At 38.2% G+C, this 15,668-nt stretch overlaps 1 protein-coding gene across 4 annotated transcripts in view; it reads right to left on the minus strand.

Moving 5' to 3' along the window:
- Positions 1-2,948: 2,948 nt before the first annotated feature.
- LOC116629020 (pleckstrin homology domain-containing family H member 2-like) overlaps positions 2,949-15,668 on the minus strand; it is a 54,517-nt gene continuing 41,797 nt past the window's right edge. For 2 of the 4 annotated variants that reach the window (XM_032399309.1, XM_032399308.1), the window contains 8 exons: positions 13,564-14,525; positions 10,484-10,559; positions 9,083-9,177; positions 8,332-8,476; positions 5,522-5,658; positions 5,299-5,409; positions 5,046-5,132; positions 2,949-3,459 (listed from right to left, as the gene is read on the minus strand). In XM_032399309.1, coding sequence (XP_032255200.1) covers positions 3,280-3,459; positions 5,046-5,132; positions 5,299-5,409; positions 5,522-5,658; positions 8,332-8,476; positions 9,083-9,177; positions 10,484-10,559; positions 13,564-14,525 — 1,793 coding nt within the window. In that variant the 3' untranslated portion in view covers positions 2,949-3,279. Of the gene's footprint in view, positions 3,460-4,266; positions 5,133-5,298; positions 5,410-5,505; positions 5,659-8,331; positions 8,477-9,082; positions 9,178-10,483; positions 10,560-13,563; positions 14,526-15,668 lie in introns of those variants that run through there. The other 2 variants (XM_032399310.1, XR_004298693.1) reach the window with 2 other exon arrangements.

Raw genomic sequence — 15,668 nt, forward strand, 5'->3', positions numbered from 1 at the left:
TTATTTAAATTCACCCTCTCCTCTCTTTCCCTACGACCAGTTCAGAGTCTCATCCTCTTCACAAGAACCACTTCTGCTAACTGGTCTTAGAACCTCCAGCTTACCTCCGACAAATCCACCTTCCTCGCCACAGAGTGATCTGATAACAACATGAATATGCCCCTGCCCCAGTTTACCAACCTGAAGGGTTCCACACCACCTTCAGGGTGAAGCATAAAGTCCTTAACAAGACAAAAAAGCCCTCCATGATCAGGAGCCTCCCAGCTTTTTCTCCAAAGGACTTGTTTTCAGTGGAGATGGCACTGCTTTGAGATACTCTGTCTTTGTCCTCCCGGTCTCCTAGCCTGGGAAACCTTCCTTGCCCATTTCCATTTGGTATAACTATTCTTTCTCCTCCCTGAAGACTCAGCACAAATGAATCTTCTCCCAGAAGTTGTTCCTGATCCCACAGCCTAAATTAGATTTCTCTGTGACCTTACCATGCATCTCATAATTGCACTTGGTACATATCATTATAATATGCTATTTCCCTTTCTTTCCCAATATATGATGAGGTTCTCTGAGGGATGGGGCAGTGGCCTGTTTATCTTGATGTCCCTCAGCCCATTGCCCAGCTCGTGGTAACTGCTCAATAAATTTTTGTTTTTTAAATAAATGCCTTTTTAGACAGAAAATGTTCTTCCTAAGCATTAAAATAAAAGTTGCGAGAGTGACTATCCAGAATCAAATTAGTCAAGTTCTTAACATCTACCTACATATTTTTGTACTTAATAACAATGTGACAACCTGAAAAAATCTCCTCCCTTCCAAAGTATTCAAGTGCTGTTCTACAGTATCTTAAATTGTAGCCTGAATGTGGGCTCAGAACAAGTCACTCAGAATAACTGAGGGAAGTTTTTCTCTTATAAGGCTCTGAGGGTGAAAATATGGGGGTGGACATGAAAAATGGTAGGAAGGAAACCTAATAAGCATCCTGTCTACAAACCCAAATGGTTTAGTCATCTGATAATCACATCTACTTATCTTCATTTAAAATACAATTGTGAGATGGGAGGCAGAGAATAGCAGAAATGTAATGTGCAGGAACTGACAATGCCATGTGGATAAAGTAAAAACAACCAAACAAACAGACTGTGGGAGAAGTAACAAACCCTTAGCCACAGGATCACATTAAAGTCTAAGGGTTTGATACACATGGTCCTTGAAATCAGAGGACAACTAGTTATTATGAATTATAGTAAGAATATGATTTAAAGTAGCACTGTGCTGGGCGCCTGGGTGGCTCAGTTGGTTAAGCAACTGCCTTCGGCTCAGGTCATGATCCTGGAGTCCCTGGATCGAGTCCCGCATTGGGCTCCCTGCTCGGCAGGGAGTCTGCTTCTCCCTCTGACCCTCCCCCCTCTCATGTGCTCTCTCTCATTCTCTCTCTAATAAATAAATAAAATCTTTAAAAAAAAATAAATAAATAAATAAAGTAGCACTGTGTTCACTGGAAAATACATATTTGCATAATACCAGGGAGTCTCTAAGTCACGGGTAACTGAAAAAAACATTTTCATGGTAATGTAACATTTTGGAAAAAACATAGCACAATTCTTTGTTGAATGTATTGGTGAGTTTTTTCTCTTACTTTTGGTGTAGCTGGTCAATCTGTAAATATTATTGAGTAGCACCCATCTATGTTCCCACATTAATGCTAAGTATAAATTACATGGTGACATAGCTTGTCTAAATCTAAATTTTTAACTTCTTACATAAACAAAGCACATGAATGATGAGTGATTATTTAGAGGTTATTTTTGTGTGTGATATTTCATGTGTAATTATTTTATTTTATTTTTCTTAAAGTGACCAATAGGAATTTTTAAATTGAAAAATAATATTTGTCTTAGCATAAACCAATTCTTCCTCATTCTAAAAAAGTGAGAAAACAGAATTAAGCAAGAATAAAATCAGAGTTACAATATATCTTGGTGTATTTCATTTTCAGACATTTCTCTCTCTATATATATAACAAAATGGGCTAATAATATAATACTGCTGTCTATTCTATCAACTAACAATGCATCATATTTCTAGAGCACTAAGTATTCTTTTACAATATTTAAATGGCTGCATAGTAAAGCATTATCTGATTATACATACTTGTTTAAACTATCCTCTACTTTACATTTAAGTTGATGCCAATTTTTCTTCATTATAAACTGTGCCAGGCAAGTAATCTCTCTGGGGCAAGTGAAATGTTCTATATTGTGATAGAATGATAGTAAATATTTGTCAAAACTCACCAAACTCTATACTTAAGGTATGCATTTTCTTTATCTATTTTTTTTAAGTAGACTCCATGCCCAGTGTGGAGCCCAACGTGGGGCTTGAACTCACAACCCTGAGATCAAGACACAAGCTGAGATCAAAAGTCAGATACTTAACCAACTGAGCTACCCAGGTGCCCTATGATCTGCATTTTAGTTATTATACCTCATTTTTTAAAAATAGGAAAAAAAAACAAACCATGCTGTGATGGACATTCTTACACTTAAATCTTTTGCAAACTAAGACCATTTCCCAAGTATAAATTTCTTGGACTGAGATTGCTGGATGAAAAGGTCTGTGTAAATGTTTTTGAACATTTAATATTCATTCATTTCTTCATTCGAAAACATTCACTGAACTAACACTTTGATCAAGATACTGCCAAATTGCCATCTTCTTTTCTTTTTCCAAATTGCCTCTAAAGTAATATGCTCACTAGCAGATTTCTTAATTTGTGTCAATACTGTATTTCATAATTTTAGAAAGTATCCTCCCTTTGACCAGATTATTTTTTCTAAGTAGTCCCCATGCCCATCGTGGAGCCCAACATGGGACTTGAACTCAGGACCCTGAGATCAAGACCTGAGCTGAAATCAGGAGTTGGACACCAAACCAACTGAGCCACCCAGGCACCCCTTGAGCAGATTTTTAAAAATATCATTTGTATATTTTATGTGTACCAACTCTACTTCTTTCCCATTGTGTCCTTCGTTCTTTTCCCCCATTGATATTTATCCTTTACTTACTGATTAGGAAACGCTTGTTTTTCACATGTTTTAAACAACTTTCCTAAGCTTTTCAACTATCTTTTAAAAATTCTGGTTAGGGAATTTTTGATGGTAAGAACATTTGGTATCCTAAGTAAAATACCCTTCCTATCCAAGATAATTTAAATATTCAATACACCTATTTTCTGACACCCACTTATGATCAGTGGGGCTAACTCCCCAGTTGCCCAGGACACTTCTATGCACGTAAAGGTCCTACCTTGGTGAGCAATCCCTTCACCGTTGGTTTGCCCTCAGGCTGCAGGAAAAGCGGGTTGGCAGCTTGTACTCGGAGAACATTCTGTAACACTTTAATCCATTCTTCCAATATATTGGGAGAATCTGCAGTCAGATAGTATGTGCGTTTTTCAGTGGTCAACTAGAATCGGATGAGAAAGAGATAGGAAAGGAAACTCTTAAGATTTAGGATTATTAACTTTTCCCTGTCTATCCTAAAAACATCATTAATTAATGTAGAAACAAACATGCCATACCTTGAATCCTAGGTGCTAAAAAATGACTCCATAAATAATTTAGAGTAGTTTAACCACTTTGTGAGAATTACAATAGTTAACTTGGTGTTGAAATAATTTTTTCACTTTAGTTTACTTTGAAATTTCAGAGTATTATGCTTTTGAGTCATGATTTTTTATCTCGGTTACTCATTACCGTTTCTTTTTCTCCCTTAAATGTGCTACAGGCTCCTGGCTGTTGAAGTGATATAATATAATAAAAACATATAAAAATATAATAAACATAAAAAATAATATATTTTTAGCAAATAAAGAGGAGTTATTTGTTATAGAAATGAAGAAATCAATTATAAATAAAATAAGAAGACCTTACTTAGAAGAGGAGAAATTCTTACAACCTGTGATCAGATATTATGAACCCACAATTTAGTCTTAAATTAACCACATTTCAAAATTTCCAAATATTTCAGAAGCTTGTAGATGATTCTTAAGATTTTATTTATTTATTTTAGAGAAAGAGAGAGGGAGAGAGAGAAAGGGAGAGAGAGAGAGAGTACATGGAGGGGAAGGGGCAGAGGGAGAAGAGAATCTCAAGCTGACTCCACGCTGAGCTCGGAGCCCGACGTGGGGCTCAATCCCAGCACCCTGAGATCATGGCCTGAGCTGAAACCAAGAGTTGGCCGCTTAACTGACTGTGCCACTCAGGGGCCCCACTTATAGATGATTCTTATTGGCCATGCTTCAAGACAAAACTTTCCCTCATTCTCCCTTCTACATTTTTGGGCAATTCTCAGTATTATCTCCAGAAAACACTGATAATGAGCCTTATTCCTCTCCCCAAAGGAGCAAGATATGAAAATAATAATTATTGAAGGCATTTCAGAAATAAAGTGTCTGAATTTAAATCACATTTACCAAAGTATCTCAAGAGTGTTTTATTTAGTAGGCTTCTAGCAAGACTGGCCTTACTGTGTGGGTTAATGGCCAGCAGCTATGTCTAGGGTATGACTTGGTGTGAAGTAGGACAGCCTTCTCCTCACCAATATTTCTCCCACTTAGATGCTATAGCAGCTGAAGTTCATAGAAGAAATGCCATTTTCTGGTTCTATATCAAAATGCAAGCTCTCCTGAATTTAGTAGTACATCAAACTAATAATATTGGGAATTCATTTCTCAGATAAGCCTTCCCTAAAATAGCTAGACAGTTGGAGAGCTGAGAATAGCTGGGAGATCAAGTATAGGGAAAGATGAGTGTATGGGATAAAGGGCAAAGGAAGTGCTGTGGACAGTTACTCAACACAAACCTAGCTTATGTTGTATTTTTAACTGAGAAGGCCTGGGGTTTCACACGTTTTTGAGGCATCACACTTAACACAAAATGAATAAAGAAACACTGAATCATCCAATCTCCTCTCTGTTAGCTTGGATAATTAAGAATTGGGTTTTGCATGATACAAAAAAGTAAGAAAAAAAAAAAGTTAATATAAAGTACCTGAACTGTTTGTTTGTTATCTCCTCTTAAAATACCACAGGATGCACTAAGTTCAATATGGCCCTGGGGTTTTCTAATTACATCACTCTGTAGGAAAGGAAGAAAACCGAAAGGTAAAGTGATTGATTACCTGTAACAGTAATAGTAAGAAATGCTTTGTATAATTAATTGCATTACAGGGAAGAAAATCAATCAGAAGTTTGATTTATAGTTTGAGGAATTCAGCTGTAAACAGCAAGTGCTTCCCACTTACCGGAGATTTATAGTAAAGTAATTCACCACCTTTAAGAACAAACCACCTCCTCTTCCAAGTCTTGACTTTACCACTCATTTTTAATAAATAGCCAGATTTTTCCAGTGGTTCCTAATTAAAAAGAAATTTTAAAAATTTAAGTTTCCTTTTGGAGGCTCAAACTAACAAGATTCATTAATATATTGCTTCTTTTTTTTTTTTTTAAACCTGATTCAGTGTTTACATTTTTCCCGTTATCACTGGATGATGAGCAAGTTTTAGGGAGCTTCTGTTCTGGCTGTGAGTACTCTGTGTCTGTGGAGTAAGCATCTGGGGGGATGGCATAATCACTTTCAGATGCCACTGAAGAGAGAGACACACCTAGACGAATAAAGAAATAAATTAAGTCAATATTTAATAATCAGGTGGTCCAAATGCCAGCTGTGAGTTCTCCTAAGGAATACAGCTATTCCAAAATCATAAGCCTTCCTAGACTAGATTTATTCTCATACCTTTCGCCAGAAAGAACTTTTAAAGCAGAAAACAGAACTAAAGGGTATGGATTATCAGCAAACCTCCAAGGAAGTCACAGGAATATAAATATGTTGGTATGATTACAAGCAGAGCAAATTTTACATAAACTGTGCAATATATATACATAAAATATATGCAAGAATACTAATGTATTTTTTATTAAGGATTAAAAACGTGTATTTACATATTGATATATATATATATATAGGCAAACAAATGTTTGATTTTAATTTATCAAAATTTGTACAATCACATTTTTTTAAAGATTTTATTTATTTATTTTGACAGAGAGAGAGAGAGCACAAGCAGGGGGCCCGGGAGAGGGAGAAGTAGGCTCCCCACCGAGCAGGGAGCCTGATGCGGCGCTCGATCCCAGGACCCTGGGATCATGACCCGAGCCGAAGGCAGACGTTTAACTGACTGAACCACCCAGGCACCCCTACAATGACATTTTTTTTTTTTTTTAAAGATTTTTTATTTATTTATTTGAGAGAGAGAGAATGAGAGAGAGCAAGCACATGAGAGGGGGGAGGGTCAGAGGGAGAAGCAGACTCCCTGCCGAGCAGGGAGCCCGATGCGGGACTCGATCCAGGGACTCCAGGATCATGACCTGAGCCGAAGGCAGTCGCTTAACCAACTGAGCCACCCAGGTGCCCCAACAATGACATTTTAAACCACTTAGTTTTTGTAATCACTTTTAAAGTAATCCACACCAAAAAGAACTTCATAATTTCAGTAGTATTTTTCATATAAGTTGAATATACCAGTTTATAAATTTTAAAAATCTTTTTGTAAAAGAGAAGCAATAAGACTTAAAGATACAAACAGACTATTTCATTTGCCAGCAGCTACAAAGTAAAATTCAAGGGAACATTTTCATGATAATTCACTTGCCTTTTTTTCAGAAAATGACTTACAAGTTGCAAGCCACATTTGCAGGGTCCCTACAATTGGAGATTTTCAATATAATAAAATCAAGGACTTACATTATTATTCATTGCAGTATCTGGCAATTTTTAAAAGTGTTTATTAACATTTAAGGGACTTGTCAGGACAATGTCACTATATCATTATTCTTGTTTATTTGACTAACACAAGTAAAAGTCACAACAATAGTAATACCTTTATTTTTCATAGAATAACAGAATTTAGATTTATACGGGACCTCAGAGATCATCTTGATTAATGCCTTCATTCTCTAAGGAGACTAAGGTCCAGTGATTAAATTAAAATATTTGTCCAAAGTCAAATAGCTAGGCAGGAGCAATGGTGGAGTGCAAATCTCAGGCACCCAGCCCCAGGGCCAGTGTGCTGGGCACTCCCCTGGGTGCTAGGGATAGAGCAGACAACAAAACAGAAAAATCTCTGCATTCATAGAACATATATTAGTCAGTGGAGACAGACAAAAATAGGCAGTGAGTGCTAGGAAAAAATATAACGTAGAGCAGACTAGAGGGAATTAAAAGAGCTAGTAGTTGGAGAAGAGCAAGGAATTGCAATTTGAATGGTGTGCTCAGGGTGGATCTCACCGAGAAGGCAGTGTTTGAGCAAAGCACTATAGTATGTGCCAGAGTTAGCCTGATAGACATGTGGGGGGAAGAATACCAGGTAGAGGAAACAATTAGTGTGAAGGTCCTGAAATCAAAGCATGCCTGGCATGTTCTAGGAAGAGCAAGAGGGTCAGTGTAGCCAGAGCTGAGCAAGGAAGGAGAAAGGAGATGAGATCAGAGACGTAAGAGTCACGTAACACCTCATAACCATTATGAGTCTGCAGTGTTTTGAGCAAAAGTGTAATGTAACCCGATCCTGGCTGTTGGGGGCCAAGGTAGGAGTAAAGAGGCTGGTGGAAGCCCAAAATACTAAGTCTATGAAAGTTGAACAGTTCCAGCTGAAGTTGAGGGGTTGAGGATTACCTAGGGGTTCCATGGAACATGGTTTGAAAACCAACAGAGCACACTGCATTAAAGGCTTTCATAAAATACAGGTGCCATTTAGTGTGATTATGTCTCTCTGTCACCTCTACCTATGCCAAAAATTTCTTCACAATCCACTAAAACTCATAGACATGCCCAAAATAAAGCTTTTGTTGGTTTCCATTTTAATATCAGATTAACCACCAAGTTTTTAGGTGTATTTTCCACCACTTAGCAGCATAATAAATTTAGCTGAAATAAGACTATCTCATAAATTATCCAAAATGCCACACACTAACTATAAAAGAGAAACTCTGTTTTGGCCAATTATTTCACTCTATTCCCGTAATAAAGTGATCTCTCTCTTATAGATAAGGTAAGGTTAAACAAAACAAAACAAAAAAGATCATGTGGCTTGGGTGGTATCACAAAAGAATTAAGAAGAGAACTAGGACTAGAATATAAGCATCTTAGTCCTGGCTAATTCTCTTTTCACTTTGTTCAAAGCAAGTACTTTGTTTTAAAAAGTCCTGTTATGGAGATAAAATTCCTATTAAATATCCTGAATTACGTGGAGTTGTCTTGTACGCCTGAGACTTTCCCTCACCTCGCTTCATGGCTCTAGGGCTGCCTGGGCCACTCCGACTACGCGTGTCTGACTCCGACGTCCGTGAGCTGGATCTGGAACCATCTTCTTCCTCTGACCCAGAGGAGTCATCCAGGAATGGGCTGCTGCTTATTTGTGTTGCCTTCTAAAGAAAAGCACAACAGCCTATATGTGTCCATCTCTAAAGTCACCTCTCTTTTTAGATATGAAATGTTTTACCAGAAGTCATGGAATACGATTTTTTTTAAAGGAATACAAGAATATACTTTGGCATTTTCAAAGTCATTTGTTAAATCCCAAATTCTCATTAGCAAGGCATTTGTCAAATATTAAAGATTCCTGAAAAACATAAGGCCGTTAATACTTGACAATACTTACTTTAATTAAGTACTTCAAGCAAGGGAAGGGAACCCTGGCAGTGACAGAAAAATCTTTCCAAATTAGGAGCCTTCCCTACATCATTAATAGTGATATTTTCTTTAAACAATTAACCACCATGGAGGGGGTGGAAAATCACATGGGGTAAAATAAAAATGGGCCCAGACCTCTAATACTCTGAGAAGCATAAATATCTTCTCTAGATCTTTCCATTTCTTCTCTTTTTATGATATATTAGTGTGAATGTCTACAACTTCCTATAAAGGGAGAGTCAGAGTAAAATGTCAAGAATGGAATCTGGAGCTTGAATAAACAGTTTTCTTGATCCACCATGAAGAGAGCTACATGCTTAGCAGTGACAGTAATGACTTACCCCCTTCAAAGTTGTATACACAGGGGTTGTCATATTCTTGTATATCAGAGAGGTATAGAGTCCTGATGTGGTATAGGACAACAGAGCAACGGAATCTGAAACAGAAAACAAAGTAATTTAAAAAACAAACAAACAAACAAACAAAACAAAAAACCCTTCTCTCTAGCACTTAGGTCTATTTCTTATGGACGTGAGCTAGCAAAATTTCCAATTAAAGAGAAGTTGGATTAACATGCATGACTGTTCTCTCGTCTGCTGTAAGAATGATACACTCTCTTCCATGGCTCATTACTTCCTCACATGTGCTACTTCCCCAACCAGACTGTAAGCTCTTTGAGAGTAAGGATCAAAGCTTTTATTTCTTCAGCAGGCATCTCTCTCCTGCTCAGGCTGGGCAGAAATAGCACAAGCACCTGCTGATTCAGTGAGCACTACCCTATGAAGATATTCTCCAATTCTTCATAGCTCTATTAGTGATATGGTGTTAAAACACTGGCATGCTTAAGAGTTTATCAGGTGAACTCATGCTGAAAACTTAGAATCTAATTTCCCAAACGGTAAGAACAGAAGATCGCTGAAATAGAACATCAATGGTTGCCTCTAAGATTTGAATTAGTGTTGGATAGGGAGGGGGCCAAGAGAAGGAACCACAGGAAAATTTCTCTTTTTATTCCAGACAGTTTGCTGTTGTTTGGTTTTACTTTTTATAATAGGAATGCATTTGCTTCTTCAAAATTTTTTTGAAGAAAGAAAGAAGGAATGTGTTTTAAACTCTGGAAAAAAGGACATAGAGACTGATATTTTTGCAGCTTTAAACAGCTGAAACTCCACAGCTTCTTTGCTTTCTCCTCTTTTAGGTAAAAACAAAAAGAGTTGAACATAGATGGATGTGCCCCTATATTGGTAACAATGAATTTCAACTTTAAAATGTAAACCAGCAACCTTAGAAATCATTTTCTGAAAGTTTTACATAATTCTATTCCAATGACTTCAGACATTTAGGAAGTTGTTGGCTAGTGAACTGGGAATACAAAATCACTTATTTTTTTAAACATGTTTTATTGTAATAAGAAACACATGACATTAAATTTACCACCTAAACCATTTGTAAGTGTGCAGGTCAGTTAGTGTTAATTATTGGCACACTGTTGTGAATCGGGTCTCCAGAACTCTTTTATCTTGCAAATCTGAAACTCTAAACCCATTAAGCAACGACTCCCCCGCCCCCCTCCGCCCAGCCCCTAGTCACCACCATTCCATTTTCTGTTTCTGTGAATGTGACCACTTTAGATACCTCATAGAAGTGGAATCATACAGTATTTATTTGTTCGTGACTGGCTTATTTCCTTTAGCATTATGTCCCCAACATCCATCTACATTGTAGCATGCAAAATCACTTACTTTTATTAACATTCTCCATATTGAAGGCCTCAGACATTCGCATGCCTGATTTGGCTACAGCATAAATTCTGCTCTCCTGATGTAAAAGAGAGATTTAAACTGGATATTTAAAGCAAAGACATGATTACTTTCAATACACATGCTTTTCATTTGTTCTTCATTTAATATACAGCAGAGCGGGGCATTATTATAAAACTCTCAACAGCGCCAATTCAAATATGCGAACAGCACAGCAGACCTTTTCCATCCATTAGTCATTCCATTATTTATCTTTGTTCCCAAGTTTTTGCTTGGTATTTTAAGTTCTTTTGAAGAGATAGGAAAAAAGTAAGAGAAAACTTATTCGTGATCACTGCACATAAACACCACAGTCTTCTACCATTCTACAACATGGGTAAAGAAAAAAAAACCAGAAAACTTCGAATGGCTGTAGCATGAGGTTAGAAACCATTCATAATCACTGACTACACATAAATAATACCTTTAATATCCTACTATTCTAGACTATGGTGAGAGAAAGGAGAAAAATCTGGAAGTCAGAAATCATAGAGTAGCATTAAGTGCTATCCTCTCCTTATTTCAACGTACATTTCAATGAAATAGAAGGAACACCTGAGGCCAAATAAAAAATGAATTTGAGAGGGCGCCTGGGTGGCTCAGTTGGTTAAGTGACTGCCTTCGGCTCAGGTCATGATCCTGGAGTCCCTGGATCGAGTCCCGCATCGGGCTCCCTGCTCGGCAGGGAGTCTGCTTCTCCCTCTGACCCTCCCCCCTCTCACGTGCTCTCTCTCTCTCATTCTCTCTGTCTCAAATAAATAAATAAAATCTTTAAAAAAAAAAAAAATGAATTTGAGAATGGCAATGGAATTTATAATATTATCTTATTCCAAAAGCATGTTGTTATTTGGCTTTCTTTTCTTTGAGAGAAATCTCTGAGATGGGTACTGGAAAGGTTATTAGCCCTGCCCTCTGTAAGGAAAGGGATTCCGGGCTGTTCTTAACGCATAACCACCATGTCCTGAATTCTGCACTGCATCTAACCTGGACACGGTCGCCTGGACCAGGGCATAGCAGGCAGCTAAGGCAGTCCTCTCCAGGACTGTGCCAGCCAGTGGCCTGCTAGGTAACGGGCAGGGGATCCCAACTGTCTGAGACGCTTTGGTTTGGAGAATGGCTGAGTGAATGAATCAGATGTGGTTTCTCTGAGAACAGGATTGTGAGATAAGCACACAGAGAGGAAGAGCAGAGTCAGCGGAACATTAAGATGTGTAAACACAGGGCAGTGAGCAGGAGATGAGAGGCAGCTGGAAGCACGACAGAGTGGAGGAGAGGAGTTAGCAGTAGTGAGACAAGAAGAGTCACTGCAGACGGGAGAGGTCAAGCTAAGCCACTGGTCCAGGGGCATCGGGTGTCACCTGTTGCTAAGGAATTGACGACTATTAGAGGTGCTGCTGAATCCTCACGTTTTCCCACTACAGTGACTATTGTATTTTGAAAGATATTCCAGTTCAGTAAGGATGGTCTATGCCTTCAAATAAACTCTTAAGAATCCTTAAAATAAACTCTCATAAATTGAGGTAACTGGAATACATCTCTTTTCCTTGAAACCTGAAAATACCTAACAAACAGCGAAATAAAACCTCAAACTTGGCCAGACTGCTAGAAGGCTTTTGAAAAGCACTACTACTTTTTCAGGATTGAATAGCTTCAGAAGACAAATTGAAGAGAGAAAGGCAAAAGAGTAGGAAAATGGTTTGCCAAATAAAGCGAACATGAAAAGCCTAACCTAAATCTCTGAAAATCTCAACATAATAAAAGAAGCAAAAATTTCAAATCCTCACTGCCTAAAGGATAACATAATTGAAATTCCAGAGATTCACATGCTAATAATGTCTACTTTTTTGTGCTATCCAGAATTTAATAATGAACTGCAGACGGTTTCATGTAGGCACCGCAAAGAAATGTTCTTTTGAAAGTAAGTAAGAGCAGATACAACTCAAGGTCCGAATTTACAGTAGGAAAACATGGCTGCCTTAATTTGCTTAAAATCACACTGTTCACTAAATAAAAAAAATAATAACCACAGAATATGACCCCCAAGCCCCAAAAATACTGCAACCCTGATGCTTCTCTGGAGGCCAAAGGTTAAACCATGTCAATATGTGAAGGAAAAGTTAAATCTACAAGACAGATAATTTCAGTTTGTTTCAAATATAAGAATAACTTTTTAAATATAGTGATACAGATATTCCTAGAAAGAATCACACAATGATGAGTTAACTACTGTATTAATGGTCAGTGTTTTCAATGGAAGAAATTTCAATGTACTCTAGATACACAGGAAGATGCTTTTGGTTAAAGTAATGGATTTATAAGCTCATGAAGAGTAAAATTAAATTTCTCTTAAAGTCAATCAAGTAAATGATTAAGTTAAAAAACTGATAACCAATAAGAGTTAAGTGTCCTGGTTCCAAATTTGCCCAAAGTATTACACAGGTAAGAGAAACCCTTTCTCCCCACCCCTGACATTTCCTTCCGTATGGAGGCAACTCCAGTAATATTCCAGATCCTCTTCCAACCATTCATTTCTCCCTCCCAAGGAGGAACGGCTTAACGTGACTGGCAGGCTTAGAAGGAGAAACTGGGCAGGCACCTGTCTCTCTCCCTTCTCTTGAGAAGTAATGGCTCAGGAAACACCATTTGTTCTTTCTCTAGCTGTAAGCTACTTTGGAGGGGCAAGCCTCTCCTGAAGAAGCCTCTGGAGATCCAGCGCTACCTGGGACTGGGTTTATAAATCTAGAGAATTCCAAGTTCAGTGTCGGAAAGCTCATCTGCCCACCAATTCTCTAAAATCAGTTTTCTCAGTAATAAAGGTAATATTTTGATCTCCTATCTGTCTTCACCTTATTTCTCAACTGACTCACAACTAGTTGGAAAAGAGAAGGGAAAACGGCATTCTGAAAACTGAGATGTTTCAGAACAATCTGGATCCTAAAAGAAACAGGAAAAGAAGTAAAACTGGAAAATGGGTGTTAGTTAAAAACCAGCGTGCATGCGTCGCACACAGCAATATCATTTACCCAAGAGGGAAAGCGGTGCAGGGGCGGGGTGGGCGGTTTGCCATATGCCGGCTTCTTGGCCGAGTCACAGGGTTCCTGGTCTTCGGAGCACGGGGATTCCAGGGAGTCATAGGAAAACAATCCGTCATCACAACTGGTGTCCATATTCTCTAAAATTTCTGTACTGTCGTCATCAACTAGATCAAGGTCTGTTTCCTGAGGTCTGAGCGGGCGTATCATGCTTATGGCATTTCTGTTTGTACCAAACATCCTATCGGAACTTAACTGTGGCTGGCTTAAGTGCCTTTTGGCTAGTGCCACACTTATGCTGAACACATTAGGAATCCTTAACTTTGGGGGTGGGAGGTTTGATGAAGGCACTAATTGTGTACCTTTTCCAGTGAGCGAGTTAGGATGCTTGGGAGTCAAAGCGGGGGTCAAAATAGGGCTGGGGGTGTTGGCCTCACTCGACGACGACGAATAATCCAGTCTCTGAGACTGAAATTTTTTATTCAGTTCATCTGACGAACTATCGTGCTCGTTTTTAGTTGATTCAGAATTTCCCTTTATGAGAGGACAATTCTGAGCTTTCCACTGTGCCTCCTGTTGCCAAGAATACAGCTTCTTGTGTTCTGGTCTCTTTATGCCAAAAGTCTCTTCTTCGAATATAGAACTGCTGTCGTCAGACGCTGTCAGGTACGCCTCGCTGCCCATTCTGCTACACTGGACCCCTTCCTCTGACGTGTGACTGGAAAGAGTGGACGTGTACCTGCAATTGGATCTTCCTTTGCTCCCGTCCTCCTCATCAGAGCTCCAGTCACTCCCTGGAGCCCCAGAATTCTGGGAGGCACCACCATCTGTTGCAAAGCTCGTTCTTGTTTTCCGATTCTGTTCCAGGACACAAGGGGTTTGATGCAACACTCTCTGACCCAGGTTTTTTTCTTGAATTTGGTTCTCACCCGACTTTTCTGGAATTTCCATTTCTAGAAAAGTATACATCATATTGGCACGTTGCCTTTGATAATGTAATATTTCTGTACATTTAGCTTTATGAGACTACATTGTAAAAACTGGAATTTTCGTATGACTAAAGTTAATTTACATTATCCCTTTTTAGTTGTATGTCTTGTTTAAACCCAACTTTGAAAACTGTAAGCTTTAAGATAAAATAGGAGCCCTAACACTTCAATAGAAGAGTATCAAAATTAAACTGCTTTTTACAAAGAAACATGTTGGGGGGGAAAAGGCAACTCTGTCAAAGAAAGCAACCATCAAAGGACACCACTAATTCTATTTTAAAGCAAAGGAAAGGACAGCCCTCTTTCAACTAAATTTCAAAATTATCATAAGAAAATTTAAACATAATAAATATAAAGTTATAGTCTAAAAAAAAAAAAACCACCTTTGTTCCCAAGCTTCAATACATGAAATATGCAAAGCCACGAAGAAACATAAACACAGAAAAGCTTTCCTGCCTCTACTTGGCTTATTCATATCTCCAAGTGTGTTTTATAACAAGAATAATGCTCTTTAACAATGTCTTTCAATGAGGCTTACTTTTGTTTTTAATATAATTAATAGAATGAACCACTGGCTTCATAAACAGCGAACTAAACATTTGTACAATTTATAAAGAGTACAAGAGGAACTTTTAAAACATATATTTAACCTTCATAACAAGGAACTAGAGGCTGAACAAATAAGCTCAATGATTTGGTATCAGGCAATTTGTTAAACTTGCAAGTGAGCAAGAGCTTCGGGACGGGCAACCTCGGCTGTACCAAGCTATACTCAACTGACTATTAGAAAGTGGAAGGGAAATCCAAATGACTTCTCAAAAGAGAAGAAAAAATTGCAAGCAACAGCATAAAAGCAAGTAGCAAAGGAGAATTCCGATTGGAAAAACATTATGCAGTTTTCAGGATTTCATAACCAAGTACAGAGACAGCTTGTAGGGCTATAGTTTTTCTCCTTTGGAGGAAGGAAGCGGGAGCTGAAAACAGAGACAATGTCAATTCAAGCCTTTCTAAAATATCTGGGCAAAGTCACCCTACAGGTGGCAAAGCCAGCAGCTGAACAACAGAGCAAAATTTAAAGGGGCTTTATGAATAAAAGAAGGGTGGAAA

This window comes from Phoca vitulina, unplaced genomic scaffold (assembly GCF_004348235.1).
Source record: "Phoca vitulina isolate PV1807 unplaced genomic scaffold, GSC_HSeal_1.0 scaffold176, whole genome shotgun sequence".
Classification (NCBI taxonomy): domain Eukaryota; kingdom Metazoa; phylum Chordata; class Mammalia; order Carnivora; family Phocidae; genus Phoca; species Phoca vitulina.